Source organism: Pan troglodytes, chromosome 6 (assembly GCF_028858775.2).
Source record: "Pan troglodytes isolate AG18354 chromosome 6, NHGRI_mPanTro3-v2.0_pri, whole genome shotgun sequence".
NCBI lineage: Eukaryota > Metazoa > Chordata > Mammalia > Primates > Hominidae > Pan > Pan troglodytes.
Genome location: NC_072404.2, coordinates 73,976,491 through 74,002,729, shown reverse-complemented (window position 1 = coordinate 74,002,729; position 26,239 = coordinate 73,976,491). Strand labels below are relative to the sequence as shown.

The 26,239-nt window shown below is 39.3% G+C and overlaps 1 protein-coding gene across 10 annotated transcripts in view; it reads right to left on the bottom strand.

The window, feature by feature from the left end:
• The window catches only part of TPST1 (tyrosylprotein sulfotransferase 1), a 149,363-nt gene that overhangs the window by 89,131 nt on the left and 33,993 nt on the right, over nucleotides 1–26,239 (bottom strand). For all 10 annotated transcript variants that reach the window (XM_009453170.5, XM_063813875.1, XM_054687210.2 and 7 more), the window contains 1 exon segment: nucleotides 24,289–25,234. In XM_009453170.5, the coding sequence (XP_009451445.1) occupies nucleotides 24,289–25,133 (845 nt within the window). In that variant the 5' untranslated portion in view covers nucleotides 25,134–25,234.

Here is a 26,239-nt window from a genome sequence, read left to right as displayed (position 1 = left end):
TCTTTTTTTTTTTTTTTTTTTTTGAGACAGGGTTCCACACTGTCGTCCAGTCTGCAGTGCAGTAGTGCAATCACAGCTCACTGCAGCCATGACCTCCTGGGCTTAAGTGATCCTCCAACCTCAGCCTCCTGAGTAGCTGGGACTACAGGCACATGTCATCACGTATGGTTAATTTTTGTATTTTTTGTAGAGACAGGGTTTCACGCTGTTGCGCAGGCTGGTCTCAAACTCTTGGGCTCAAGAGACCTGCCTGTTTTGGTCTCCCAAAGTTCTGGGATTACAGGCATGAGCCACTGCACCTGGCCCATTATTTCTTCAAATATTCTTCTGCCCCACTATCTCTCCTCTCCTTCTGAGATTCCTGTCATGTGTATGTTGGTACACTTGATGGTATCCCACAGGTCTCTTTAGGCTCTATTTATATTTCCTAATTACTTTTTTCCTTTTCTGTTCTTCAAATTAGATAAAGTCAATAGAACTACCTTCAAATTTCTTTCTTCTTCCTGTTCAAATCTCCTGATGGGCCCTAGAAGCAAATTTTTCATTTCAGTTACCATGCTTGTCTATCTGGTTTGGTTCATAATTTCCATCTTTTTGTTGATATTCTCAATTGGTGAGACACTGTTCTCAAACTTTCAGTTAGGTTTTTGGGTTTTTTGTTTTGTTTTGTTTTGTTTTGTTTAAGATATGGTTTCTTTAGCTCTTGAAGAATTATTTTAAATAGCTAATATAAAGTGTTTGTCTAGAAATTCTAACGTCTGGGCTTCCTCAGGGACAATTTCTATTCATGGCTTTTTTTCTTGTTGTGTTTCATATCTTACAGTTTTTTGTTAAACACTAGACATTTTAAATCTTATAATGTGGCAACTCTGGGAATCACATTCTCTCCCCTCTCCAGAATTTTTTGTTGCTGCTTATTGTTGTAGTTGTTTGTTTCAAGACTTATCAAAACTAATTCTGTAAAATCTGTATTCCTTGTTATGTGCAGTCACTGGAGTCTATTCTGTTAGCTTAATGGCCAGCTAACAACTGGACAGACTGCCTTAAATGCTTGGAACCAAAAAACCTCTCTGTCTTTGCAGAAGGGCTCTGGGTAGGTTTGGGATACACCTTCACTACTTAGCCAGGTAGCTTCTAACTCTGCCTTAGGCTTCACTTCCTGCTTTCACAGAGCCTCAAGATCAGCGAGAGGTAGAAGTCTTCCCTGGGCATGCATACAGTCCTTGCCAAGCATGTGGCCTTCTACATTCTTGGGAATATGTGAAGCTTTTCAAAGCTCTCATAGACATCTCATTCCCAATCTCTGCTCCTAGGCTCTTTAGTTAGTCTACTGTTTGCCCCCATTGTTATTTCTTGATTCAGGAAGCAATGACTAAATTATTTGTCTGTAAATGTTTCTTGATAACTACTGTCCTCCCCGATCTCAGAAGTAGGGCAGTTCTGAGTCAGGAGAAATAGAGACAAGGTTTTGAAGTCATTCATCCAGGGATCCACCTAAGAAGGCAAAACAAATACTTACAATGAGGTCTGTTCTGCTCCCTCCGGTACAGAAACACAGGCTGTTATTTCAGCCCCAGCTGACACATGGAACAGGGAATGGGGCTTGGGTAAGCTCACTATTCTTACTAAGATTCAGCCATTTTTTGTGAATGAGCACTCTTCACACTTTTTTTCAAGTATTTGATTAATTTCTAGAGTTCTGAAAAAGTTGATTCTGACAGGTGTTGCCAGTTCTTCTGTCACTCTTATGGAAGGGTAAAATTTTACACCTCTTTACTGTGCTGCTTTTGCTGATGTCACCCCCAAATAGCAAAACTTTTTAAACCACTTGAAATGCCTCTCTCCTAGCTTCCTAATTAATCAATTTATCAAGCATTTACTTAGAATTTACAATGCTGTGTGGCTAAAAAGATAACAATAACAAACTGCTCGTCCTCAAGTAATATGATAAATTCAACAGTATCAGATTCCAAATGAAACTGTTAGTAATTATGACACTGGAGTGGGTTCGAGAGGAGCAATTTTAAGTGTTCCAGATGGTTCTGAAACCGGTAGCTTGCTTGAAGAAATATTGCCTCAGGTTTTTGTCAGCCTCTACATACTAGGACTCTATAGTGATAAGCAGAATAAATGTGTTACAGAGACTAGTACGAGAAACTGAGCAATTAGGCCAGAAAGAGTTACCACTGCAGAAAACAGAATGTACTAACTGCAGTATGGGAAGAAGAGGGCATAAAAGAGCCCATCCTTTGGCTTTGTGCACAAGCAATCTTGATCCTAGTATTAAATTTTGTCAATACTACAAAACAGCCTTGAAATTGTTCAAGTGTTATGTCCTCAGAGAAACCTTCCCTAATTCCCATCTAAACTGGCACCCCCACCTTTACCCTAAAATATTCTTTTTCCCTTTAACCTATTTAACAAGGATAATATTTTATTTTATTTTTTTATTTTTTTATTTTTTATTTTTTTATGGAGATGGAGTCTCACTCTGTCACCCAGGCTGGAGTGCAGTGGCACGATCTGGGCTCACTGCAACCTCCACCACTCAGGTTCAAGCGATTCTAGTAACTCAGCCTCCCCAGTAGCTGGGACTACAGGCACACGCCACCACACCTGGCTAATTTTTTTGTATTTTTAGTAGAGATGGGGTTTCACCATGTTGGCCAGGCTGGTCTTGAACTCCTGACCTCAGGTGATCTGCCCACCTCGGCCTCCCAAAGTGCTGGGATTACAGGCATGAGCCACCGCACCCAGCCAAGGATTATATTTTTTAAAATATCTCCCAACACACATTTCCTTATCAGCAAGCAGATTCCCCCTTCCCAGTATCACACCTGCCATCACGCCCAAAGGAAAGTGGCAGAGGAAATGGAAAGTCTACCCGGCCTAGACTTCTGGTGTCTTCATGACAGGAGAAGAGAACAGTGGGAAGGAAGCAGCAGTGACACAAGTCTGTTCTCATCTCCTGTCTCCAGGATAGAGTTCCAAAAGGGAAAAGACATGCTAGGCAGATGGAAGAAAAAGCTAAAAAAACAGGCATCTTTGATCCATCTCCCATTTGGGGTTCTGGGAGGAGATTGCTACACAAGATGACCCTTAATGAAAATGTGGGGGCGGAATCATCAACATAGAAGGGTTAGGAGGAAGGAGGGCATGGATTTAGTTATCCAGAGTTCTCTGGCTCCCACAAGGCATAAAAGGCATCCCAAATTTTCTGTATGCCCAATGAAAGAAGAGGAAGGGAGGTGGGGATTCTGCTAGCAAAATCACTGAAGGACAGGGTTTTGCCCCAGGGGAGGCAAAGAGATTCAGTAACTAAGGGCTATTTGTCTTACTGCCCAGGTCCAGGGCTTAAAGAATATGACACCCAAACCTCAGAGTCAGCATGAGCCAAGGTGAGGCCAGTGAAGCAAGGAGAACCACTGGACCATTTGCTGACCACAGACTGCAACAGCACTTATCAGCAGGACACAGTGACCAGGTGGACAGCAATACTATTACTCCAGAGGCCAAGGAGGGCTCAGAGAGAGCAGCACAAGACCACACAGTCACCTCATCTTTACATACACACACCCATATGCCACCTAGGGAACAGACATGGTTCTCCTGGCATGGACACTAGCAGTAATATATGCAGTGGTGGTGGTAGTTGTGGTAAAAATAATAAGAGCTAACAAACATTTATAGCACTTAGATGCCAGATACTATCCTAAGTTCTTTACATATTATTAATACATTTAAACCTTATTAACAACCCTATGAGGTAAATGCCATTACTATCACCATTTTACACATGAAGAAAATGAGGCATACAAAGGTTAGGTATCTGATTCAAGGTCCCACAGTCAGTAAGTGGTAAAGCCAAGATCTGAACCCAATATGACAACATATATTTTATGGAAAAATACATGTATTAAATATATATTTTTAAATATATGAAAATGATAAACAGAATGTCAGGCACACAAAGACTTTCCTAAAGAATCTAGGTAGTATTCTATGGCTCTGAATCCAGGATAACATAAAGAAATAGGAGATAAGACACATAGCCATCAGCTGCCCAAAATTTTAAAAAATTTAAAGGTGAGCACTAATCTATCAAATGATTGTTACTGAACAAAACTGATATACTGGGAAATAAAGCAAACTAGTACATAACTTATGTTTCATGAACACAGCAACACAGTGCTGCCCACACGTGATGAGTTCAGACAATATAAAAGGTTTCAGAAAAAAGTAAAGAGTGCTTATCTTCCAAAGGACCATATTGAAATATCTATAAATGAAAGGCTTCAAAGTAATCCAGTGAGGTACTCCAACCCGAAAGAACCAAAAAAAAAATTAAAAAAAAGACAATATACGTTGCACAACAATTTTCAAAACACTGGATATTAGGGGCAATGAAGAAGACTGTTTCCCGAGAAATGGGGAAAAAAGTGATCCCCATAATTGCCCCAGCTTACTGCCTTGAGAAAATATCCAGACTGTGGTATAAGAAGGGGGTCCCAGGCAGAGCCCAGCAGACTCTAAGTTGAGAAATGGAGCTGAAAGTCCTGGTTGGAGTTTTCAGGCCAGAGAATCAAAGAGGAGAGAGCTGTATACAGAGAGAATTCTGGAGATGTGCTAAATGGAAAGAACGAATTTACAGGGAACTGTGCCCAGAACTCACATAGAACAAGGAATAGTGCTTGCTCTTACCACCCAGAGTGGACAAACTCATAATTTATTGGATATTAGTAGAGTACTCAGCCAGGTCTCGACTCAGTAATAGGGAATAATCAGGCACAGACTAAGTATTTCTTCAGACTCACCTAACAAATCATAAAAGCAAAAACCCCAAAGATCAAACTGGTCAAGTAAGTTAACTGCATCCCAGAACAAAGCTCAAGAATATTTGTAGAACTACAAAAATATCCAGCAAACAAAAATAAAACAAACAAAAAATATCCAGCAACCAAAAAAGTAAAATTTACAACATCTGGCATCCAAATATTATCAAGCATGCAAATAAACAGGGAAACACAACTCGTAATGAGAAAAACACTCATTTTTAAATAACACAGATGTTAGAATTACCAAATGCATTAAAACAGTTATTCCACAGATTATTCCACAGTTATTATGGAGTACAGTCATTCAAGTACACATTGAGCATCCCTAATCTAAAAATCTGAAATGCTCCAAAATACGAAATTTTGTGACATTCACATTGACTCCACAAGTGGAAAATTCCACACATACTTAACACAGACTTTGTTTCATTAACAAAATTATTCAAAATATTGTATAAAATCACCTTGAGGCTATGTGCATTAGGTGTAATATGAAACATAAATGAATTTCATATTTAGACTTATATCCCATTCTCAAGATATCTAATCAGGTATATGCAAATATTTCAAAATCCAAAATAATCCAAAATTGGAAACACTTCTAGTCCAAGCATTTTGGATAAGAGATACTTAAGCTGTATTGACAGCAGTGCTAAAAAGAAATAAACTATCAAGACATGAGACGACATGGAGTAAAGAGCATATTACTAAGTGAAAGAGCCCAATCTGAAAAGAATACATACTGTATGATTCCAACTCCATGACATTCTGGAAAAGGCAAAACTATGGCTAGAGTAAAAAATCAGTGGTTGCCAAGGGGCTGAAAAAGGAAAGGATAAATAGGGGGAACACAGAGGATTTTTAGGACAGTGAAAATATTCTGTATGATACTAAAATGGTAGATATATGGTAGTATACATTTGTCAAAACCCACAGAATATACAATGCCAAGAGTGAACGTTAATGTAAACTATGGACTTTGGGTTATAATAATGTGTCAATATAAATTCATCGATTGTAATAAATATACCAGTAGGATACTGATATTGGGGTAGGCAGTGCATGTGTGTGGATAAGTCATATATGGGAACTCTCTACACTTTCTGTTCAAGTTTGCCATGAATCCAGAACTGCTATAAAAAACAAAGCCTATTTTTGAAAATAAAATTGAAAAAAATCAGTGAACTATGGAAACATTTCAAACAGTCTCATATATGTGTAATTGGAGTCCTGAAGGAAAGGAGAAAGAAGAGAAAAAAAATTTGGAAAAAAAAAGTACACAATTTTCCAAATTTTATATAAACTATAAAACTCACTGATCCAAAGAGCTCAACACGTTCCAAGTAAAAATTACTGATTTCAGGAATGCAAGGTTCTACAGATCACTACAGATTCTATGGATTGAAAATGATAATAAGGATTATGAACAACTTTATGCCCATAAATTCAACAACTTAGAGGAAATGAACAAATTCCTTGAAAGACAAACTACCAAAGCTCACTTAAGAAACAATCTAAATAGCCCTATGTTGTCTAAAGAAACTAAAATTATAATTATTTACAAGAAGAGCATTTACCAAGCTAAACAAAAAAAGGAATCCACACCTACTCACAAAATACAGTAATAAAAACAAAATACACAAAAGATAAAGAGCTTAAAGTGGTCAGATAAATGACATATAACAAAGGCCTGACAATTATTGACAGCAGATTTTTCAACAGCAACCACTGCAACTAGTGGATGGTGGAATAGTATCTTCAAAACACTAAGAGAAAATTATTGCCAACCCAGAATTAAATAAACCAAAAATAACCTGCTAAGAAACTAAGACTTTTTCAAAAAACAAAACAAAAAACCCTGAGAAATATAAAGATCCTTAGAATAAAATTAGAACCATAAGTCCACACTATGCACAAATGTGAGCAGCAAAAACTCTGGGCAAAACCCCTCATTTCAGGCAAAAATAATTGGGAAAGACCACAGTGGTCTAAGGAGCATAAGAATCATTCTCATTATTTTTAACACTTTTTCTGAGCTCTTCACCCTAAGGGTGGCACCAGCCATACAGAAACGCATCGCAGGCAGCTAAAGCTCTGAAAGAAATCCAAACGTCTGACTAGAATAACAATGAAAGGAGCCTCTGTGAGCCAGAGAGATGTGGGGAATCCAGGAAAAGATGAGCCAGAGAAAGGGTTTCCCGTAATTTTGCACATGAACCAGCACAACTTCTAGCTCACACATAAGAGAGATTCAGGGAAGCACAGCAAAGGCTCTGAGAATAAATTAAAATATAAACTGTTGCCAAAGCTCCAAACTAACTAATAAATGGTCTGTGGATAGGAAAGACCCAAAGTAGCATAGCACAGTCTTTGAACTGATACTGGAAATACTATTCACAGGTGAGAAAACTTGTGGTTTAGAACCTAACCAGCCTGACAGCCTACCAAAACAAAAATAAAATCAGCATTCTTCCAAGGATTTTAACAGGACTTAGAAACACAAAATATAACTCCAAAATTACTCAAATGAGAGCATCAGGAAAATGTGATCCAAAATTGAGGGAAAAGACAATCAAAAGTAATTTGTAAGGGAAGCATAACTATATTAAAAAAAACAGACATAGAGAGTAAGAAAAGGGAAAATTACAGGTCAGTGTCACTCATGAAATAGATATAAAAATCCTAAGCCAAAAATTAGCATACCAAAGCCAAAAACAAAGCTCAGATGATAAATCATTACCAAGTTGGGTTTTTTCCAGAAATTCAAAGTTAAATAAATATTAGAAAATCTATTAATGTAGCTTATTATATTTGTAGCTTATGATTAAAGAAAGTCAGATGACTCCTTCAATTTGACAAAATACAACCTTTGTGGTGGGCTACTTGGAAAATGGTTCCCAGTAATTCTGTCATACAAAGGGCTCTTTAAAGAAATTAAGGGTGTGCCTAATAGGTCCTCGCGACTCAACAACAGGGGCTCTAGGAAACTTAAGAACATTGTCCCTCAGCCATCTGAGAAAGATCACAAAGTAAAGAAGGGTGTACCTTAGATTTGTGGGTGTGACTATTACCCAATGGAATGAACACCAGTGAGTTTCACAAAGGACTTACAAAGTTTTTGAGAAAATTATATCAGCAGCAACACTGCCAGGCTGGACCAAAAAAACCCAGAAATAGTATAACACGAAAAGAGGTCACTAGACTCCCAAAATTCTACTGGCAGGAAGCAGACTAATAAAAAACTACACAGCTGCTAACACATGCTACCTTTCATGAAAAAGGAAGAATAACTCAGAGGTGGAATCAAGGAACTTCTAACATCCTGGCTGGATTTCAGAATTGATATGGACTAGTAACACTTCTGTGCCTCCTATTTTCCCTCCTTTAAAAGGAATGTCTATTATCCCATGCCTGTTCCACCCTTGTATACTGGATATAGGGAAGGGAGGATAACTTGTATCTTTAATGTCACATTTCTACAGACTGAATGGAACTGTACACAAGGAACTGTATTTTAAAAACTTTGGCCAGGTGCAGTGGCTCACACCTGTAATCCTAGGACTTTGGGGGGCTGAGCCCAGGAGTTTGAAACCAGCCTGGGCAACACAGCGAAACCCTATCTCCACTAAAAATAAAAAAATTAGCCAGGTGTGGTGGCACACAACTGTAATCCCAGTTACTCAGGAGGCTGGGGCAGGAGGATCACTTGAACCCAGGAGGTTGAGACTGCAGTGAGCCATGACTGCGCCACTGCACTCCAGCCTAGGCAATAGAGTGAGATGCTGTCTCAAGAAAAAAAAGAAACTTCACCCATAAGCCTCACTCACAACTGGACCTGATTTAGATGACAAGATTCTGGACTTTGAGCTGATGCTGTAACAGAATGAGACTTTTGGAGACCTGGAGGAAGGGGCAAATTAAGAGGGCCATATGCAAGAGACATGAGTCATTGGGGGCCACAGGGCAGGCTGGAAGGCTGCTTCTAAAATAGCACCTGATGGTTCCCAACTCCTGATATTCCTACCTTCGTGTAATCCCGTCTACTTGATTTTAGCTGGGCCTAGGAATTTGATTCTCATGAATATGGCAAAAGTGATAGGATGTCACTTCTGAGATAAGGCTGCAAAAGATGTAACTTCCATCTTCTTTACTTTCTCTGGCTCTTCTTGTTTGCCTGCTGCCATGTTAAGTAGCCATACACAGAAACACACAGCAAGAAACTAAGGCCCTCCACCTAAGACAGAGAAGGAACTGAATCTTGCCAAATACCACATGAACTAGAAAATCATTCCTTCCCCAGTCGAGCCCTGATGCAGCCTTGTGAGGGACTCTGAAGCAGAAGATCCAGCTATGCTGTGTCCATATTCCTGACACACAGAAACTTTTATGTTTGTTGTTTTCAGCCACTAAATTCTGGGGTAACTTACTACACAGCAATAGAAAATGAATACAATATCCATTAACTTTGAAAACTCTTAGTGAACTAGAAATAGAAGAGAAATTCTTTAACTTGATAAAAGGTATCAACAAAAAGAAAGAAAACTAACAGCATATACCAATAATGTACATTAAAATAAATACAACAAAATTCATTAAACATATTCCCTTTAGAGTGAACTCTGTTCTGGGAAACAATAAATAAATCATTTTCCTCCATTTCCTACACAAAGGATATTTAGGAGTAACTAAACAGTTGGTATAAGCACAGTCTTCTTTATAGAAAAATATCATTAATGAATACAGAAGGAAATTTTAAATTAGACTACCACCATTTGGCCAGACTTAATAAAATAGTAGGTCTGGGCAATGATTCATCAATGATCACTAAAACCATTAGGTAGAAGACTAAAAAAAACTGTACTGCTTCATGAATCACATTCTTACTTAAATCTAGTTGGTTTTTTTTTAAGCAGAAGAGAATTTGACAGTACTAAAAGTACAATGACTACTAAGTACAGTTTGGTGCCAGAGCCTTGATTTGTGCTAAGGCATCCACAATTTTCAACTCTTTTGCACTATCAGCACAAATGTCAACAGAATGAAAATTCAAATAACATCTTAGTACCATTGTGAAAATAGTTTTAGCCTTGGAGATCTTCTGGGAGGGTCTGAAGGATTTTTTGGGTATTCTGAAACCATAATTTGGGAACCTCTACTTTAGTGACACACAGAGAAGTATTTACAGATGGAATGATGTGATATCTTGTATTTGTTTTAAAATAATTCAGCAGAAGTTGGGGGAAGGAAAGGAGTTAATAATACTGGCCTACAAAGGTTAACTGTTGGTATTGGGAATTCTGTTTACCAATTTATTTTTGTGTTTGGAATTCTGCATAATAATAAAATATTGTTTAGGGCATTCCCTTTAAAATACAGTTTCTCAACCTTGGCACAGCTGACATTTGGGGCTGAATAAATTCTTTGTTGTAGTAGCTGTCCTATAATTGCAGGATGTTTAGCAACACCCTGGCCTCTTTCTATTTGAGGCCAGCAGTATCACCTCCACTTCCCCAACTGTGACGACCAAAAAGTCTCCAGACATTGCCAAATGTCCCCTAGGGAACAAACTGTCCCCACTTAAAAACAACTTTTTTTTTTTTTTGAGATGTTGTCTCGCTCTGTCGCCCAGGCTGGAGTGCATGGCATGATCTCCGCTCACTGCAAGCTCCGCCTCCTGGGTTCACTCCATTCTCCTGCCTCAGCCTCCCAAGTAGCTGGGACTACAGGCGCCCGCCACCACGCCCGGCTAATTTTTTGTATTTTTAGTAGAGACGGGGTTTCACCATGTTAGCCAGGATGGTCTCGATCTCCTGACCTCGTGATCCACCCGCCTTGGCCTCCCAAAGTGCTAGGATTACAGGCGTGAGCCACCACGCCTGGCAACAACAACTGTTTTAAACCAAGGTTGCTTACTACTATTAGAAGTCCTAGCCTAGGCAAAACCACAAAACATTAGGAAAGCTGTGGGATATAGATATACAAAAGTCATTTACAATTATATACACCAGCAACTAACAGAACATTTAAAAACAATACACATATCTAGCTGGGCATGGTGGCTTGTGCCTATAATCCCAACGCTTTGGGAGGCTGAGGCGAGTGGATCACCTGAGTTCAGTAGTTTGAGACCAGCCTGGAAAAACATGGCAAAACCCTGTCTCTACTAAAAATACAAAAATTAGCCAGGCTTGGTGGCTCACACTTGTAATCCCAGCGACTCGGGAGGCTGAGGCAGGAGAATCTCCTGAATCCGGGAGGCGGAGGTTGCAGTGAGCTGAGATCGCACCACTGCACTCCACCCTGGGCAACACAGTGAGACTCCATCCCAAAAGAATAAATGAATAACTTAAATAAATAAAAACAATGCACATATTTACATTACCAATGAAAAGAAGGTACTGAATAATAAACTTACCAAATAAAGTACAATACTTTTATGAAGAACATTATAAAATACAATACCATCAAAGGATATTGTAGAAGACCTAAATAAAAGGAGAGGCCCACTGTATTATGGATAGAATGGCTTAATATTTTAAGAATGGCAATCCTCCCCCAAATTACCTACAGGTTCAATGTAAATTTAGTCTGATTTTTCATGAAATCAGGCAAGTTGATTTTAAAATATATACGGAGGACCAAAGGGTTTAAAAACAGCCTAGACATTCCTAGAGAAGAACTAAGCAGGGAGGTTACCCTATTAGATTCTAAGCCATTTTCTTTCTTTCTTTCTTTCTTTTTTTTTTTTTGAAACAGAGTCTCACTCTGTCAACCAGGCTGGAGTGCAGTGGTACAATCTTGGCTCACCGCAACTTCTGCCTCCATTCCCTGGGACTAAAGGTGCCCGCTACCATGCCCAGCTAATTTTTATTTTTTGGTAATGATGGGGTTTCACCGTGTTGGCCAGGCTGGGGTATAACTCCTTACCTCAAGTGATCCGCCCACCTCAGCCTCCCAAAGTGCTGGGATTACAGGCATAAGCCACCGCGCCTGGCTAACTCAAAGACATTTTCTAAAACTGTAGTAATTAAAATAGAGTGGTATATGGCATTAGGATAGACTAAGTGAAGAAGGATTTCTTGGCTGGGTGCAATGGCTCATGCCTGTAATCCCAGCACTTTGGGAGGCCAGGGTGGGCGGATCACAAGGTCAGGAGAGAGAGACCATCCCGGTTAACACGGTGAAATCCCGTCTCTACTAAAAATACAAAAAATTAGCCAGGCATGGTGGCACACGCCTGTAGTCCCAGCTACTCGGGAGAATTGACGCATGAGAATCGCTTGAACCCAGGAGGCGGAGGTTGCAGTGAGCTGAGATCGTGCCACTGCACTCCAGCGTGGGCAACAGAGTGAGACTCTGTCTCAAAAAAAAAAAAAAAAGAAAGAAAGCGATCTCACTAACAGAATAATGCAAACATGGAAACCTGATGTTTAACCTAGCTGGTACTGCATGTCATTAGGACAATCCCCTAGGTTTCTGGACTCCCCACAAATGCCAAAATCCACAGATGCCCACATCTCTCATACAAAATGGCACAGTATTTACATATAACCTACATACATCTTCCCTTATACTTTAAATCATCTCTAGATTACTTATAATACCTAACCTAACGATGCCCACACATCACTTCATTCACGTAGATTCAATGTAGTATTCAGCACACGGCAAGCTCAAGTTGTAATTTTGGGAACTCTGTGGAATTTTTCCCCCCTGAATGTTTTTGACCTGAGGTTAGTTGAATCTATGGATGTGGAACCCATGGATCCAAAGTACTGACTGTATTTCCATAGATGGTTCCGGGAAACTGGTCATCTTTATAGAAAAAATATGAAAATGAATCTGCACCTCACACAAGAAAATAAATTCCATATTGATTAATAAATTCCAGATTAACATGAAAAGAAATTTGTTTTAAGTTTTGGAAAAAACATGGGAAACTATTTTTATGACCTCAGAGTATGGAAGAATATTTTAACAAAAAATTCAAAAGAAAAAGATTGGTAAATACAAGTTTAAAACTTAAATTCATCAAAAGTTTTTTCTTAATTCTGTTAAAGTGAGGTCATTGACAAAAAAGATATTAAAAAGGAAGTTAAAAGATAAGCTACTGGCCGGGCACGGTGGCTCACGCCTGTAATCCCAGCACTTCGGGAGGCCGAGGTGGGCGGATCACAAGGTCAGGAGATCGAGATCATCCTGGCTAACACCCCGTCTCTACTAAAAATACAAAAAATTAGCCGGGCATGGTGGCGGGCGCCTGCAGTCCCTGCTACTTGGGAGACTGAGGCAGGAGAATGGTGTGAGCTTGCAGTGGGCAGAGATCGCGCCACTGCACTCCAGCCTGGGCGACAGAGCGAGACTCCGTCTCAAAAAAAAAAAAAAAAGGCTGGGCGCGGTGGCTCAAGCCTGTAATCCCAGCACTTTGGGAGGCCGAGGCGGGTGGATCACGAGGTCAGGAGATCGAGACCATCCTGATTAACACAGTGAAACCCTGTCTCTACTAAAAAATACAAAAAAATAGCCGGGTGTGGTGGCAGGCGCCTGTAGTCCCAGCTACTTGGGAGGCTGAGGCAGGAGAATGGCGTGAACCCGGGAGGCGGAGCTTGCAGTGAGCCGAGATCGCACCACTGCACTCTAGCCTGGGCGACAGAGCGAGACTCCATCTCAAAAAGCAAAACAAAAAAAAAGTGGAATATGCATACTGCTCATAATCCAGCTATTCTAATCCAAAGTGTATATCTTAGAGAAACTCTTGAAGGAAACACCTTCAAAAATGTCCTTAGCTCCAAACTAAAAACAATCCAAATGTTCATCAATAGTAAAAATGTATAAATAATCTATATTATACCAGAGAACAGTATTTTGGCAATTAAAACTGATGATATAGCTATATACCACAACACAGGTAAATCTCAAAAGAAAATGTTAGGCCAGAGAAAAAAAAAAAGAACGTGACCGAAGAAAACACAGACCATGATCCCATTTATATAAAGTTTACCAACAGGCAAACTAAACAAAGAAACAAAGGGAAAAGGGAAAACATGACAATGAAATATCAAAGGTCACCTCCAAGTAGTTTGAGATTATTGTTACTGTAATGCCAGCATTCCCAACCTGCCATGTTAGTTTCCTACTAGAGCTATTCAAATCGGGTGCTTACTTTGCTTCATTGAGACAAACATTTCATGACTTCAAGACTACCTTTGCCCTAAACAAGCTTACAGGAGCATGTGTAAGAACATTAACAAAAGCCTGTGGTGCACTTGCTACTAACCTAGGTGTTTCACACTCATTATTTTGGGATGGGGAGAGGGAGGGGAACAGTGCATAAGCATTTGACAATAAAAATAACATACTAATAAGTACCACTTTGAACAATTTCTATGTGCCAGGTGCTATTCTAAAGGCTTTGTAGTAATTTAATTCTCACAACTCTATAAATACTACTTACCATCATCTGCAATCGGTATTATTATCATCCTTATTATTATAATAATAAAGACAACAGGTAACATTTTCAACCTCTCATTATATACCAGGCACTTGGCTAAGGGCTTTATAGTCATTCTAACTAAATCCTCACGACAACCCTATGGATAGTTATTATTATCATCCTTAATGGATACTATTTCAGTAAGCCTTTATCCACAGTTTCAGGTAGTTCTCTGCAGTCAACTGTGGTCTGAAAACATTAAATGGGAAACTCCAGAAATAAACAACTCATAAGTTTTAAATTGCATGTCATTCTCAGTAGCGTGATGAAATCTAACATTGACTCACTCTGTCTAGACTGGGATGTAAATCATCCCTTTGTTCAACACGTCCATGCAATGTACACTCACTACCCACCATTAGTTACTTAGTAGCCCTCTGTTATCAGATGGACTGTAGCAGTATCGCAGTGCTTACGTTGAAGTAACTCTTGTTTAACTTAATCATGGCCATAAAGCTCAAAAGTAGTAATACTGGCATATTCTTATAATTGTTCTACTTTATAATTAGTTACTGCTGTTAATCTTACTGTGCTTGATTTATAAATTAACCACAGGTATATATGCACAGGAAAAAACATAGTATATATGGGCTCGGTACCATCAGTGGGGTTTCGGGCATCCACTGGGGTCTTGGAACATATCATCTGCAGATAAGGGGGATATAACATATTATCATTCCCATTTCCAGGATAAGAAAACTAAAGGAAAGATGAGATAACCAAGACTAGACAAAACCAAGTAACTCACTCAAGGTCACATAATCAATAAAGGACAGTGCTAGGATTTGAACCTATGTCTGTCTGACTCTAAAACCTGTGCTTAGCCACTGTCACACTGTTTTAGTTTGTCTTCATAAATGCTGTAAGTATATACAACAAGAGCTAAAAGTATAGATGAAGACAAAGACCTGAGTCCACAGCCTGGCTCTACCATCTTCCAACTGTGGGACGGAGGACAAGCTCCTCAACCTCTGGGAGCCTCAAGTCCTTCATCTATAAAATTGAGATGTTTAAGGCACCTATGGGTGAGTGTGAAAGGGTAAATATAAAAACTAAATGAGATAAGGCACGCAGAGAGCTCAGCATACTGCCTGGCACATAACAAATGTTCAGTAGATGTTGGATGGTATCATTACCATCATCACCATCTTCCCTGTTTTATAGATAAGAAAATGGAGACACGGAGAGAGATAGTATTTGATGCAATGTTACAAAACCAGTTAGTGTCAATGAAAGACTTTAAACAAAGTCTAGCCAGCTTCAAAGTATCAACCCTTTTCCATTTGCCAAGTGTCTCATGAAAGCATAGGAAGTACATCCCAGACAGAGGGAGGCCTTGGAGAGATCTTCCTTAGGGAAAGGAAACCTGAACTAAATCTTGAAATACAACCATGAGTTGGTCAGATGAAGAAATGAAGTGAGAGAAAGGCGTTGCAGGCACAGGAAACAACACATTCAAAGGAACTGATTAAATAAATGGTGTGGCAATAATTGTAGCTACAATTATTTCAGTGTGGCTGGAGCCCAGGCTGTAGGGGCAAGAAAGTCTGAGTCCACAAATGAAGCAAACAAAACGTAGCATGATTTTAAGCAGTGGTTCTCAAAGTGAAATCAGGCCAGGAACATTAGCATCACCGGGAAACCTGTTAGAAGCGCAAGTTCTTGGGCCTATCCCAGACCTCCTGAATCAGAAACTTTAGGTCTTTTAAAGGTTCTATGTGTGATTGTGATGAATGGTTGATGTTTGAAAACATGATTTTCAGCAATGAGGAAATGTAAGGATGTTTTCAAAAACAATGAAATAATTCTTCATTAGACAGGTAATTCAGAAGAGGACCAAGGAGGAACCATGAATTCATGTATAATATCTGGATGGGTACCAACCATAATTCCCTTGATGTGCTTGGCTTTTCTTTGACAGTAGTTAATCAATGTAATAGGTTACTCTACTTAAAGATCCAATTTGCCCTACACTTCATCTTGGCAAAATACTCTGAACTAGGCTTACATTTTAAATCTTAAAAAAAAAAAAAAGAAAAAAAGAATTTTTTTTTAAAAAACAGGAATCTTCTAAGTTTTATACCTCATTATGGACTGAGTGTTTGTGTTCCCCCAAATTCATCTTAAAACCTAATCACCAATGTGACTGTATTAGGAGATGGGAACTTGGGAAGTGTCCTTATTAGTGCACTTACAAAAGAGGCCAGGGAGAGATTCTTCACCTCCTTTACCATGTGAGGACACAAGGTGCCATCTATGAACCAGACAGCAGGCCCTTACTAGATGCTGAATCCGTCAGTGCCTGATCTTGGACTTCCCAGCCTCCAAAACTGCGAGAAATCAACTTCTGTGTTTGTAAGAACCCAGTTTGTGGTATTTTGTTATAGCAGCCCAAATGGACTAAGACATACCCTAAAATGCCTATTAAAACTAAATGTTTTGAGCCGGGCACGGTGGCTCACGCCTATAATCCCGGCACTTTGGGAGGCCGAGGCAGGCGGATCATGAGGTCAGGAGATCAAGGCCATCCTGGCTAACATGGTGAAACCCCATCTCTATTAAAAATACAAAAAAAAAAAAAAATTAGCTGGGTGTGGTGGCACGCACCTGCAATCCCAGCTACTCAAGAAGCTGAGGCGGAAGAGTCACTTGAACTCGTGAGGCCGAGGTTGCAGTGAGCCGAGATCATGCCATTGCACTCCAGCCCAGGAGACAGTGCGAGACTCTGTCTCAAAAAAAAAAAAAAAAAAAACACTAAACGTTTTTATAAACCAATATAATCCCAATTAAAAATGTGTATCAGTTTTGTAAATTTTACACATTACAATCAATGTTTTTCTTTTAAAAACAAAATTGTAGTTTTGCAATTCCATGAGCTTCACTTCAGTTTTCTTTGTTAAATCCAACCAAAATTAAATGCTGCCTAAAGGAGGGCCACTTCACTTCCAAGTACATCATATACCAAGGTTCCGAACAAGATTTCACTTGAAAAAAAGGGTGCTCCACTAATAAGAGAAGTCTGAAGGCAACTGGCTTAAAATTCAATCTCTTTAGCTTAAAATATAAGGCCCTCCAAAGCCTGGTCCACATCATTTCTCTCAACCCTTGTTTCACACTACTTCCTGCCTGGAAATGAACTCTCTAGCAAAAGACACCACATTGTTACTCATCTTTGTTAATGTGTTCATATTGTAACTTCTCAATGATTATTTCCTGATTTGGTTTTGTTTTACTTATTTTTCAAAAATATATTTTTCAAAAATATATTCACCTATGGGAAACAAACACCATGTTCTAGGTCCAGGTGGGACTAAGCTTAGTTGACTTCCATTATATGGTCAAGAGGGTAGGCTCCATAGGTCAGGCATAACAGGGCGTAGTTGTTCCTTAGGTCCTTTTGAGGCCCTGGGTTGGGCCAGGAGTGAAGCCACAAGGAGTCCTCCATACTACCTCTTCCCTTTGAATTCTGTAAACCACAGTTAGGCACAGGTTTCTCCCAGGAGTAACATTTCTTGGGTGGCTCATTGGCTAAGGAAAAGGAAAGACATTCTGGACAGTCAAGGAAGAACTACAGCGCCTTAACCATGGGTCACCCAGGGAGCACAATATTCCCTAAGTCAAAACTAAATGCGCTTCCCTTTATCTGTTGATCATCTTGGATGGCTGCCACAACAAATAATTATCTGACTAAAATGTCATACCAAGCTTGAGGAAACCCTTCTTTAGGGCTCAGTTTCATGCCACATTGCCCAAGATGACCTCTCTGAACACCTCAGACTGGGTTAGGCACCTCTCCTTGGTTTTCCATAGTTCTTTGTTGTTGTTGTTCAGAGTTTTGCTCTGTCACCCAGGCTGGAGTGCAGTGGCACGATCTCAGCTCACTGGAACCTCCACCTCCCAGGTTCAAGCGATTCTCCTGCCTCAGCCTCCCGAGTAGCTGGGTTTACAGGCATGGGCCACCACCCCTGGCTAATTTTTGTATTTTTAGTAGAGATGGGGTTTCACCATGTTGGTCAGGCTGGTCTTGAACTACTGACCTCAGGTGATCTGCCCACCCCAGCCTCCCAAAGTGCTGGGATTACAGGTGTGAGCCACTGTGCCTGGCCTCTTTTTGTTTGTTTTTAATTATTCACCAATGAAGAAGCAGTGGTGACCATAGTTCTTAACCCTGCATTATATATGAATCTAAGTCTTCTATTAGATCATATGTTCCTTTAAGGCAAAGACCTTTTATCTCAAGGAGCTAACACAGTGTCTGGCACATAGTAGGTGCTCAATAATGTAGCAGAGACTACTATCTGCCTATCCCAATATCCAATTGATCTTTCTTAGTAAAAGAAACCCCAGTTATGGCCAGTGAAAAGCAAGAAGTACTACCTGGAAGCTTCTAAGAAATATCCTCAAAAAATACTAAACGCCATTTGTTTTACACACATCCACTCCTGCTGTGCTGCTTAGAATGTAGATGAAATGACTGGCGCTCCAACTTGGATCCTGGGGATGATGGAGACAAAAGCTGGAAGCAGCCTAAATGCCAGATGACTGCAGAGCTGACAAAGCAGCCCTGGTCTGCCTTCTACATAGTAGTCATTATTTGGAAATCTTTGTTATTTTGGATCTCTATTATTTGTAGAGAAATCTAATCAAACTAATAAATGATCTGATATCCAACTTCTAATTTTTGCTACCAATTGCTATATTCTCCAAGAAAAGTACAAATGTTGCCTTATTAATTCATGTTCTGGTTCTGCTTCTTCTCAATCTTTCACTGACACACTTTGAAATGCAATGTTTCATCAGCTCTCTGATTTCCTTTCACAGCCCATTTTACTCTGCCACTTGTATCCCTTGTTTATTCAATTCCTCCTCTCCAGCTAAGATGTCTCAGTCACTTCTCTCTTCAATATAGCTTGTAAAAGGAGGCTGGGCATGGCAGCTCACAGCGGTAATCCCAGCACTTTGGGAGGCCATGGCAGGAAGACTGCTTGAGGCCAGGAGTTCGAATCCAGCCTGGGTAACACATAGTGAGACCCTGTCTCCACCAAAAAAAAAAAAAAAATTAGCCAGGCATGATGGCATGCACCTGTAGTCCCAGCTACTAACAGGAAGCTAAGGTGGGAAGATCATTTGAACCCAGGAGTTCAAGGCTGCAGTGAGCCACAATCTTGCCACTATACTCCAGCCTGGGTGATGGAGCAAGACCCTGTCTCCAAAAAAAAAACCAAAGAAGACACAACCCCAATAGCCCAATAGCAACCTTAGGCAGTGCCTTCACAAAGGAGAAGTTTTCACAAATAAACAGACTTGTTCTCTGATAGCTTCATGAAAACAAAAACAAAAACAAAACACCACATGTAATATTTATAAAATTCTTCTGGGATATTTCAGACTGAGCTAGTAGAGCTCAGGTGATCCTAATTTGCCTGCTGTTAATTTTCCATGCTATTAATGCTCATAATCTTTGTGAATATGGTCTGTCATTCTCTTCACTTGCTCAAAATATTCTTGTTATCCTTAAATTTCAGAAGAATTTCAAGTGGCTATTGAGTTATCTTTCTGTTAATCCCATAAGACATAAGAATTTTAAGTTTCCAAACTGGCAAAGATTCTTTGTGTGACCAAACTTCAGTCAGGCTCCTGAACCTTCTCCTAGGACCATCTGTGCACTTCTTTATAAAATCCAGTTTTAGCAAAGAACCCTGCTAAGGCAGTTTAGCAAGAACCTCCTACCCTTGATATCTAATCACTCTCGGGATCTGATCGGGTTTCTCATCCTCCACCACCCTCCAGGTGATGTCTGATCACCCCGGACTGTCTTCAGTGAGAATCCTATCAGGTAAATTTAGCCAGAATGCCCCTGACCCCTGATGTTTCCTCGTAGTAATTTTCCATCCACTGACCCTCACCTTACTCTCTGGCTACAAATTCTCACTTGCCCATGCTGTATTCAGAGTTAAGTCCAATCTCTATTCCCCACTGCAAGACCCGACTGCAGTGGTCCCTGTACCTCCTGCAGTGGTGCTAAATAAACACTGCCTCATGCCTTAGCAAGTATCACTGAATAATTTTTTCTTTAACAAAACTAAATTTCACTTTCTATATTAAAAAGAAAGTTATGAATTTAATAAATTACTAATTATTCTTCCTACTTCCTCAAAAATGTCTCCATTTCCAAAAACCTTTTTGCATTATTTTCACTCATTTATTCAGTCTTTCTTTGCTTTTGATCTGATTTAGAGGATTTTTTGTCTGCTTTACTTATTAGAAGCTGTAGGGTGTCAGTTTTCATGTTCTTATTTGTTCTCTTGTACTTATCACTACTATTATCTTTTTCATTCTAATTTATTTGTGTTTAATAGTTGCTATATTCTCTTTCTGCCCTAAGTATAGATAAGAACTCGTCTCTGAATTGTAGTTGTGATTCCTGTACTTGTTGTCTAAGCGTCACTGTTACATTAATCTGCTTTTCTGGATTTGCTCTTTTGACCTAGCAAACTTGATTTTTATTTGTTCCACGTAATTTCATGGTATCATAATGAGTTTAGTAACAGAAGTAACTGTACGCTCTTGTAACTTCCCAAAAGTTCCCTGATGGAGACAACTAAAATTCCACAAAAAATTCCACAAACCATGAGAAGAGGGCAACGTAAATAGCCTCAAACTTTACTTGTGCTTTCTTTTCAAGATACTTGAGCAGGAGCCTCTGACTTTTCTGTAACTGGAACAGCCCAGAGACGCAAGAGATGCCACCCTGACTGTAAATAACTGGAAATTTCTAAGCAAAGTAAAGGTTAACTCTCAAAAATTAACAAGATAAGAGGCAGAACTGTGAAGGTCTCCTGATATCTCTATTTTCAACAGCTTCTACAAGTGTCCCTAGGCCATCTGGTGACATCTTCAAACCTTCAAGGCTGCCTAAATATTTAAGTATTATAATACTAAGTAATACTGAACTAAGTATTAAAATATTTAAACAATTTTCGGCCAGGCGCGGTGGCTCACGCCTGTAATCCCAGCACTTTGGGAGGCGAGGCAGGCAGATCACGAGGTCAGGAGATCGAGACCATCCTGGCTAACATGGCGAAACCCCGTCTCCACTAAAAATAAAAATAAAAAAATTAGCTGGGCGTGGTGGGGGGCACCTATAGTCCCACTTACTCAGGAGGCTGAGGCAGGAGAATGGCGTGAACCTGGGAGGCCGAGCTTGCAGTGAGCCGAGATCATGCCACTGCACTCCAGCCTGGGCGACAGAGCAAGACTCCGTCTCGGAAAAAAAAAAAAAAAAAAAAAATTTCCCAGAATAAAAATGTTTAAATAAAACGAAAAGCACACAGGATGACTGACTGTGGGCAATAAATTCTTTATTATAATGAACATGGGATATTTACAACTTGGCACTATGTAATAATTTTGTATTTTCTGCCTTATTCCCCAAAAAGCAGTTTTTGAGAGTAGGGATTCAATCTTTAAAAAATAAGTATGGCTGGCCAGGCATAGTGGCTCACACCTGTAACCCCAGTACTCTGGGAGGCTGAGGTACATGGATTGCCTGAACTCAGGAGTTTGAGACCAGTCTGGCCAACATGGGGCTCTACCAAAAATACAAAAAAAAAAAAAAAAAATTAGCTGGGCATGGTGATGCGTGCCTGTAATCCCAGCTACTCGGGAGGCTGAGATGGGAGGATCACTTGAGCCTGGGAGATGGAGGTTGCAGTGAGCAGAGATCATGCCACTGCACTCCAGCCTGGATGACACAGAGAGACTCCATCTCAAAAACAAAAGAAGGAAATATGATCTAGTTTAGACTCACCTCAACCAAAGCAGCTCTTGTTTTATATTGGAATTCTGGGTAAGATTTTCTTTCAAAAAGGGGTTCAAATATTATTTTGCTTTTAAGTTTTAAAAAACAATTGTAGCCTACCAGAAAAGACTAAAATACCAAGTGTTGGTAAAGATGTGAGGCAACTAGAACATGTTCATTTACAGTACAGCCATACATGAATGATAGAGACACTTTGGAAAACTGTTAGAAAGTATCTGTTAAACACACACACACACACACACACAAACACACACACACACACCCCCCTTGTCATCCAGCAATTCTATTCATTGGTATATACCTAAAAGAAATGAATGCTATATCCACCAAAAGTAATGTACAAGAACGTTCTTAGCAACTTTTATCCATAATAGCCCCAAACTAGAAAGACCCCAAATGCAAAAATCTTGGAATAAGCATGGTAGGTTCTACTCATGATTGTGACATGTTAATTTTTGACAAAACATAGAGCCTTACAGGGCCTCCATTCCACATACTGAAATGCTAAGTAACATCTCTTTACTTTCTAAAATTCATTAATTCATAATATAATTTCTATGAATTTTCTTGGCCTTTATGTTTACCTTAAACATAGCAAGTATATACACAAAATGTTCTCTTCCTGATTAGCACCAAAATTTAACTTAAGCATATCTCTTTAATCCCTACTGAAGAGGCTGGTGGTCTAATGGCCTCCTTTTATACTAGCAGATGTAGGTGGCATCGGTGCCGGGCCAACATACAAGCACAAAGACTGAAATACCTAATACAGGTGATTAAAAATCAATTATAGTCTATTATCTGGAAATAATAATAAACTGCAATCAGAGTAGCCAGAGCTGAAATTTTCTTTGAATCAATAAAAACAACCTAGAGCCACTACAATGATGGTATGTCATAACTTATAATCAATAATTGAAAGCTTGGTACAGGCAGGCAGCTGTTCCTTTGAGATTATCTACATAAGAAATCTATTTACTATACAAGTTCTATACAGCAAAAAAAAATTAAGCAGATATTCCTTGGTGAAAGTAAGAAGGGCACACAAGGAAAGTATTTTTTACAGGTGTTATATATTACTTTGATAAAAAGTATATATAACACCTTTTATATTTCTCTTTATATATGTATATATAACACCTTATATATTTCTTTTTTACAGGTGTTATATATTACTTTGATAAAAGAAAAAAAAATAAAATTTAGTTATAGCCAACTCTTCTTCATGAAGAGATGCTACCTGAATTTAATAGTAGTTTCCATTTTTATATCCTCATTCCAGGTATGTAAGTCATCAAGACAGGTTAGAGGGTATACTAGTTGTCGCTTCATAAGAAAAGAAGCAAAATGCTAAAAATCATCATTTGAGAAGTTTTGAATCCAAGGAACTTCTTGTATGGATTAGGCTTCCAAATTTTGGAGATTCTCTAGCCTTTTGTAAAAAATAAGAGAGGTTATATCCTTCAGATGACAAAGGAAGCACAACATGTAGTAAAATGCCACGGAGAAAAGCACGACCTCATTGAGACCAAGGCACAGATTCGAATTCTGGCCTTGCCATCTAAATCTGAACAAATCGTTTTAATCTTACTGTGACTCAGTCTTCTTGTCCATAAAATGAAGAGATTAGCTTAGACGAAGCTTTTATTTTTCTCTACCACTAAAAATTTCAAAATGCTTATAATTCACTATGTGCTCATTAACATGATATATGCACTTCCTGATTTTAACCTTAATCCACACAAAAGCCAACTATCCTCATTAACAACAATATCTAGAAATTAGAAATCAGAAGCCACTAAAACTGAATGATTGGCATTAAGGTCTGAGACCCTGAAGAAGGCTTTTCACCGCCTGTAAGGTGGGTTTGTATCCATCAAACAAATAAAGAGGGCCATGATATATAAATGAAAAAATGAAGTATAAATAAGTGAACATCTGTAATAAACTAGTAGAGAATTAATAAAAAAAGAAACCTCATCAATGAAGTTGTATCTGTTCCAGAAAAGGTCTTCAGTTTCTATATATACACACAGGAACATACACACATATATACATAAAACACATACATACATATGTATAGATCATTATTAGCTAAATATAGAGCCAAAATAAAAAACGTATCTTCTACTCACTTTGACAGAGACACTCCCCCAGCTTTCCCAATCATCTCTTCATGGTGCAATACTGAGTGGTTCCATGGAATCTGGAGGAACTTTAAGAGTGTTCTCATCCACCGTTCAGGATGTAAGACAAGTTGTTCATAGTGAACCAACATGCACTTTTTATAACCAACCTCCATACACTGGTTATACATGGTCTCTATAGCACGATTCCACTTTGTCAAACAGTCCCTATAGCTGTTCAGATCAAATCCAGCTATAGTAACTTTTCGAGAAATCATTGAATGTACTGATGCCCGGCCATCTCGGACCATCAGGAGAAATTTGGCATTGGGAAATAACCTAGAAAGGTAAGTTAAAGATTTCAGGGCAAAAGGATCTTTATTACATAAATAAGGGGCTGGCTCCCCATGCTTAACGATAATTTCTAGTAAGAAGGCTTGCATGGCAGAATCCAGCACTTCATCAGTAACACCAGCCTCATCCAGGCGGATCTTCTCTTTACTTGACCGTGACCACATCTGCTTCAGGGCCAGGATTCGGGGAATGACCCTGGTTTCCTCTCCACAGCGAATGTCAGGATGTGCGTCCAGCATGGCCCTCATGAGTGTGGTTCCACTCCGAGGCACACCTCCAATAAATATTAAAGGCATATCTTTGTGATAGGCAAAGGTTTTGTTGGCTTTGAGGTCCAGGCCAGTTCTCACAGTGGTCCTTGTGCTCTCCAATTTGACTGGCTGGCTACGTTCCTCTATCCGGTGATGGCATTCCATGGCATGCTGGCCCAGGTAAAACACAGTCACAGAACTAATCACCAGACATGCCAATAGTAAGTTCTGCTTCAGCTTTCCAACCATCTTGATGTGGTTATCTTGATATTAAACAGATATTTTGCTCAAAATGATTTTCAGAAAATGTTCAGGCCATGGACAGTCTACTTCAGAAAGATAACCAACATCTAGTAGAGAAAGGAAAAGGTTATTTATCATTACATTGAGATTGCTTACAAATCAGTCACCAGTTATCACCACTGCATTTTAGGTAGAAAGAAGCTGAAACAGTCTTGGATTCTTTGATATTCTTAAAACAAATTTGAGGCCGGGCGCGGTGGCTCACGCCTGTAATCCCAGCACTTTGGGAGGCCGAGGCGGGCGGATCACGAGGTCAGGAGATGGAGACCATCCTGGCCAACACGGTGAAACCCCATCTCTACTAAAAAAAAATACAAAAAAAATTAGCTGGGCATGGTGGCAGGTGCCTGTAGTCCCAGCTACTCGGGAGGCTGAGGCAGGAGAATGGCATGAATCCAGGAGGCAGAGCTTGCAGTGAGCTGAGATCATGCCACTGCACTCCAGCCTAGGCAACAAAGCAAGACTCTGTCTCAAAAAAACAAAACAAAACAAAAACAAATGAGTAAAATTTGTTTTACTCAGTATATACAGTATATACAAATTTGAGTAAAAATAAATCAATGTTTATAATCAGAAACAGCTTTTGTTAATGAAGTAATTTTGAAGCTATGTACCTGGTAAAGAATGGAAAATAAATAAAACTATTTCTATCAGTGAGTCAACCAAATATTTAATAAGCCCAAGAATGTCTGGAGTCCAACCCAAGGCTGATCTCTGCTATTCAGACTTGCTTTATCTCCAAGCAGTCATTATCTCCACATTCTAACAATGAGAAATTATAGAAGAAATATGAAACAACTTCCAAATCTTTAACAGAGATTCAGTTTATTATCCCACAATTTATTTAGGTACTACAGACCAGATACTCAGGCTCGACTGAGGACCAACTTTGAGAAGGAAAACAGTATAGTAACTTCTGCTGTTGGAAAACAAAGCCTTTTGACAGACAGATATGTAAACAATAACAATAAAATGTGATGAGTGCCTCCGTGGAAATACGCAAAGGGACAATGGGAGCATAATGAAAAGGAGCATGTAATTGACCTGAGGAA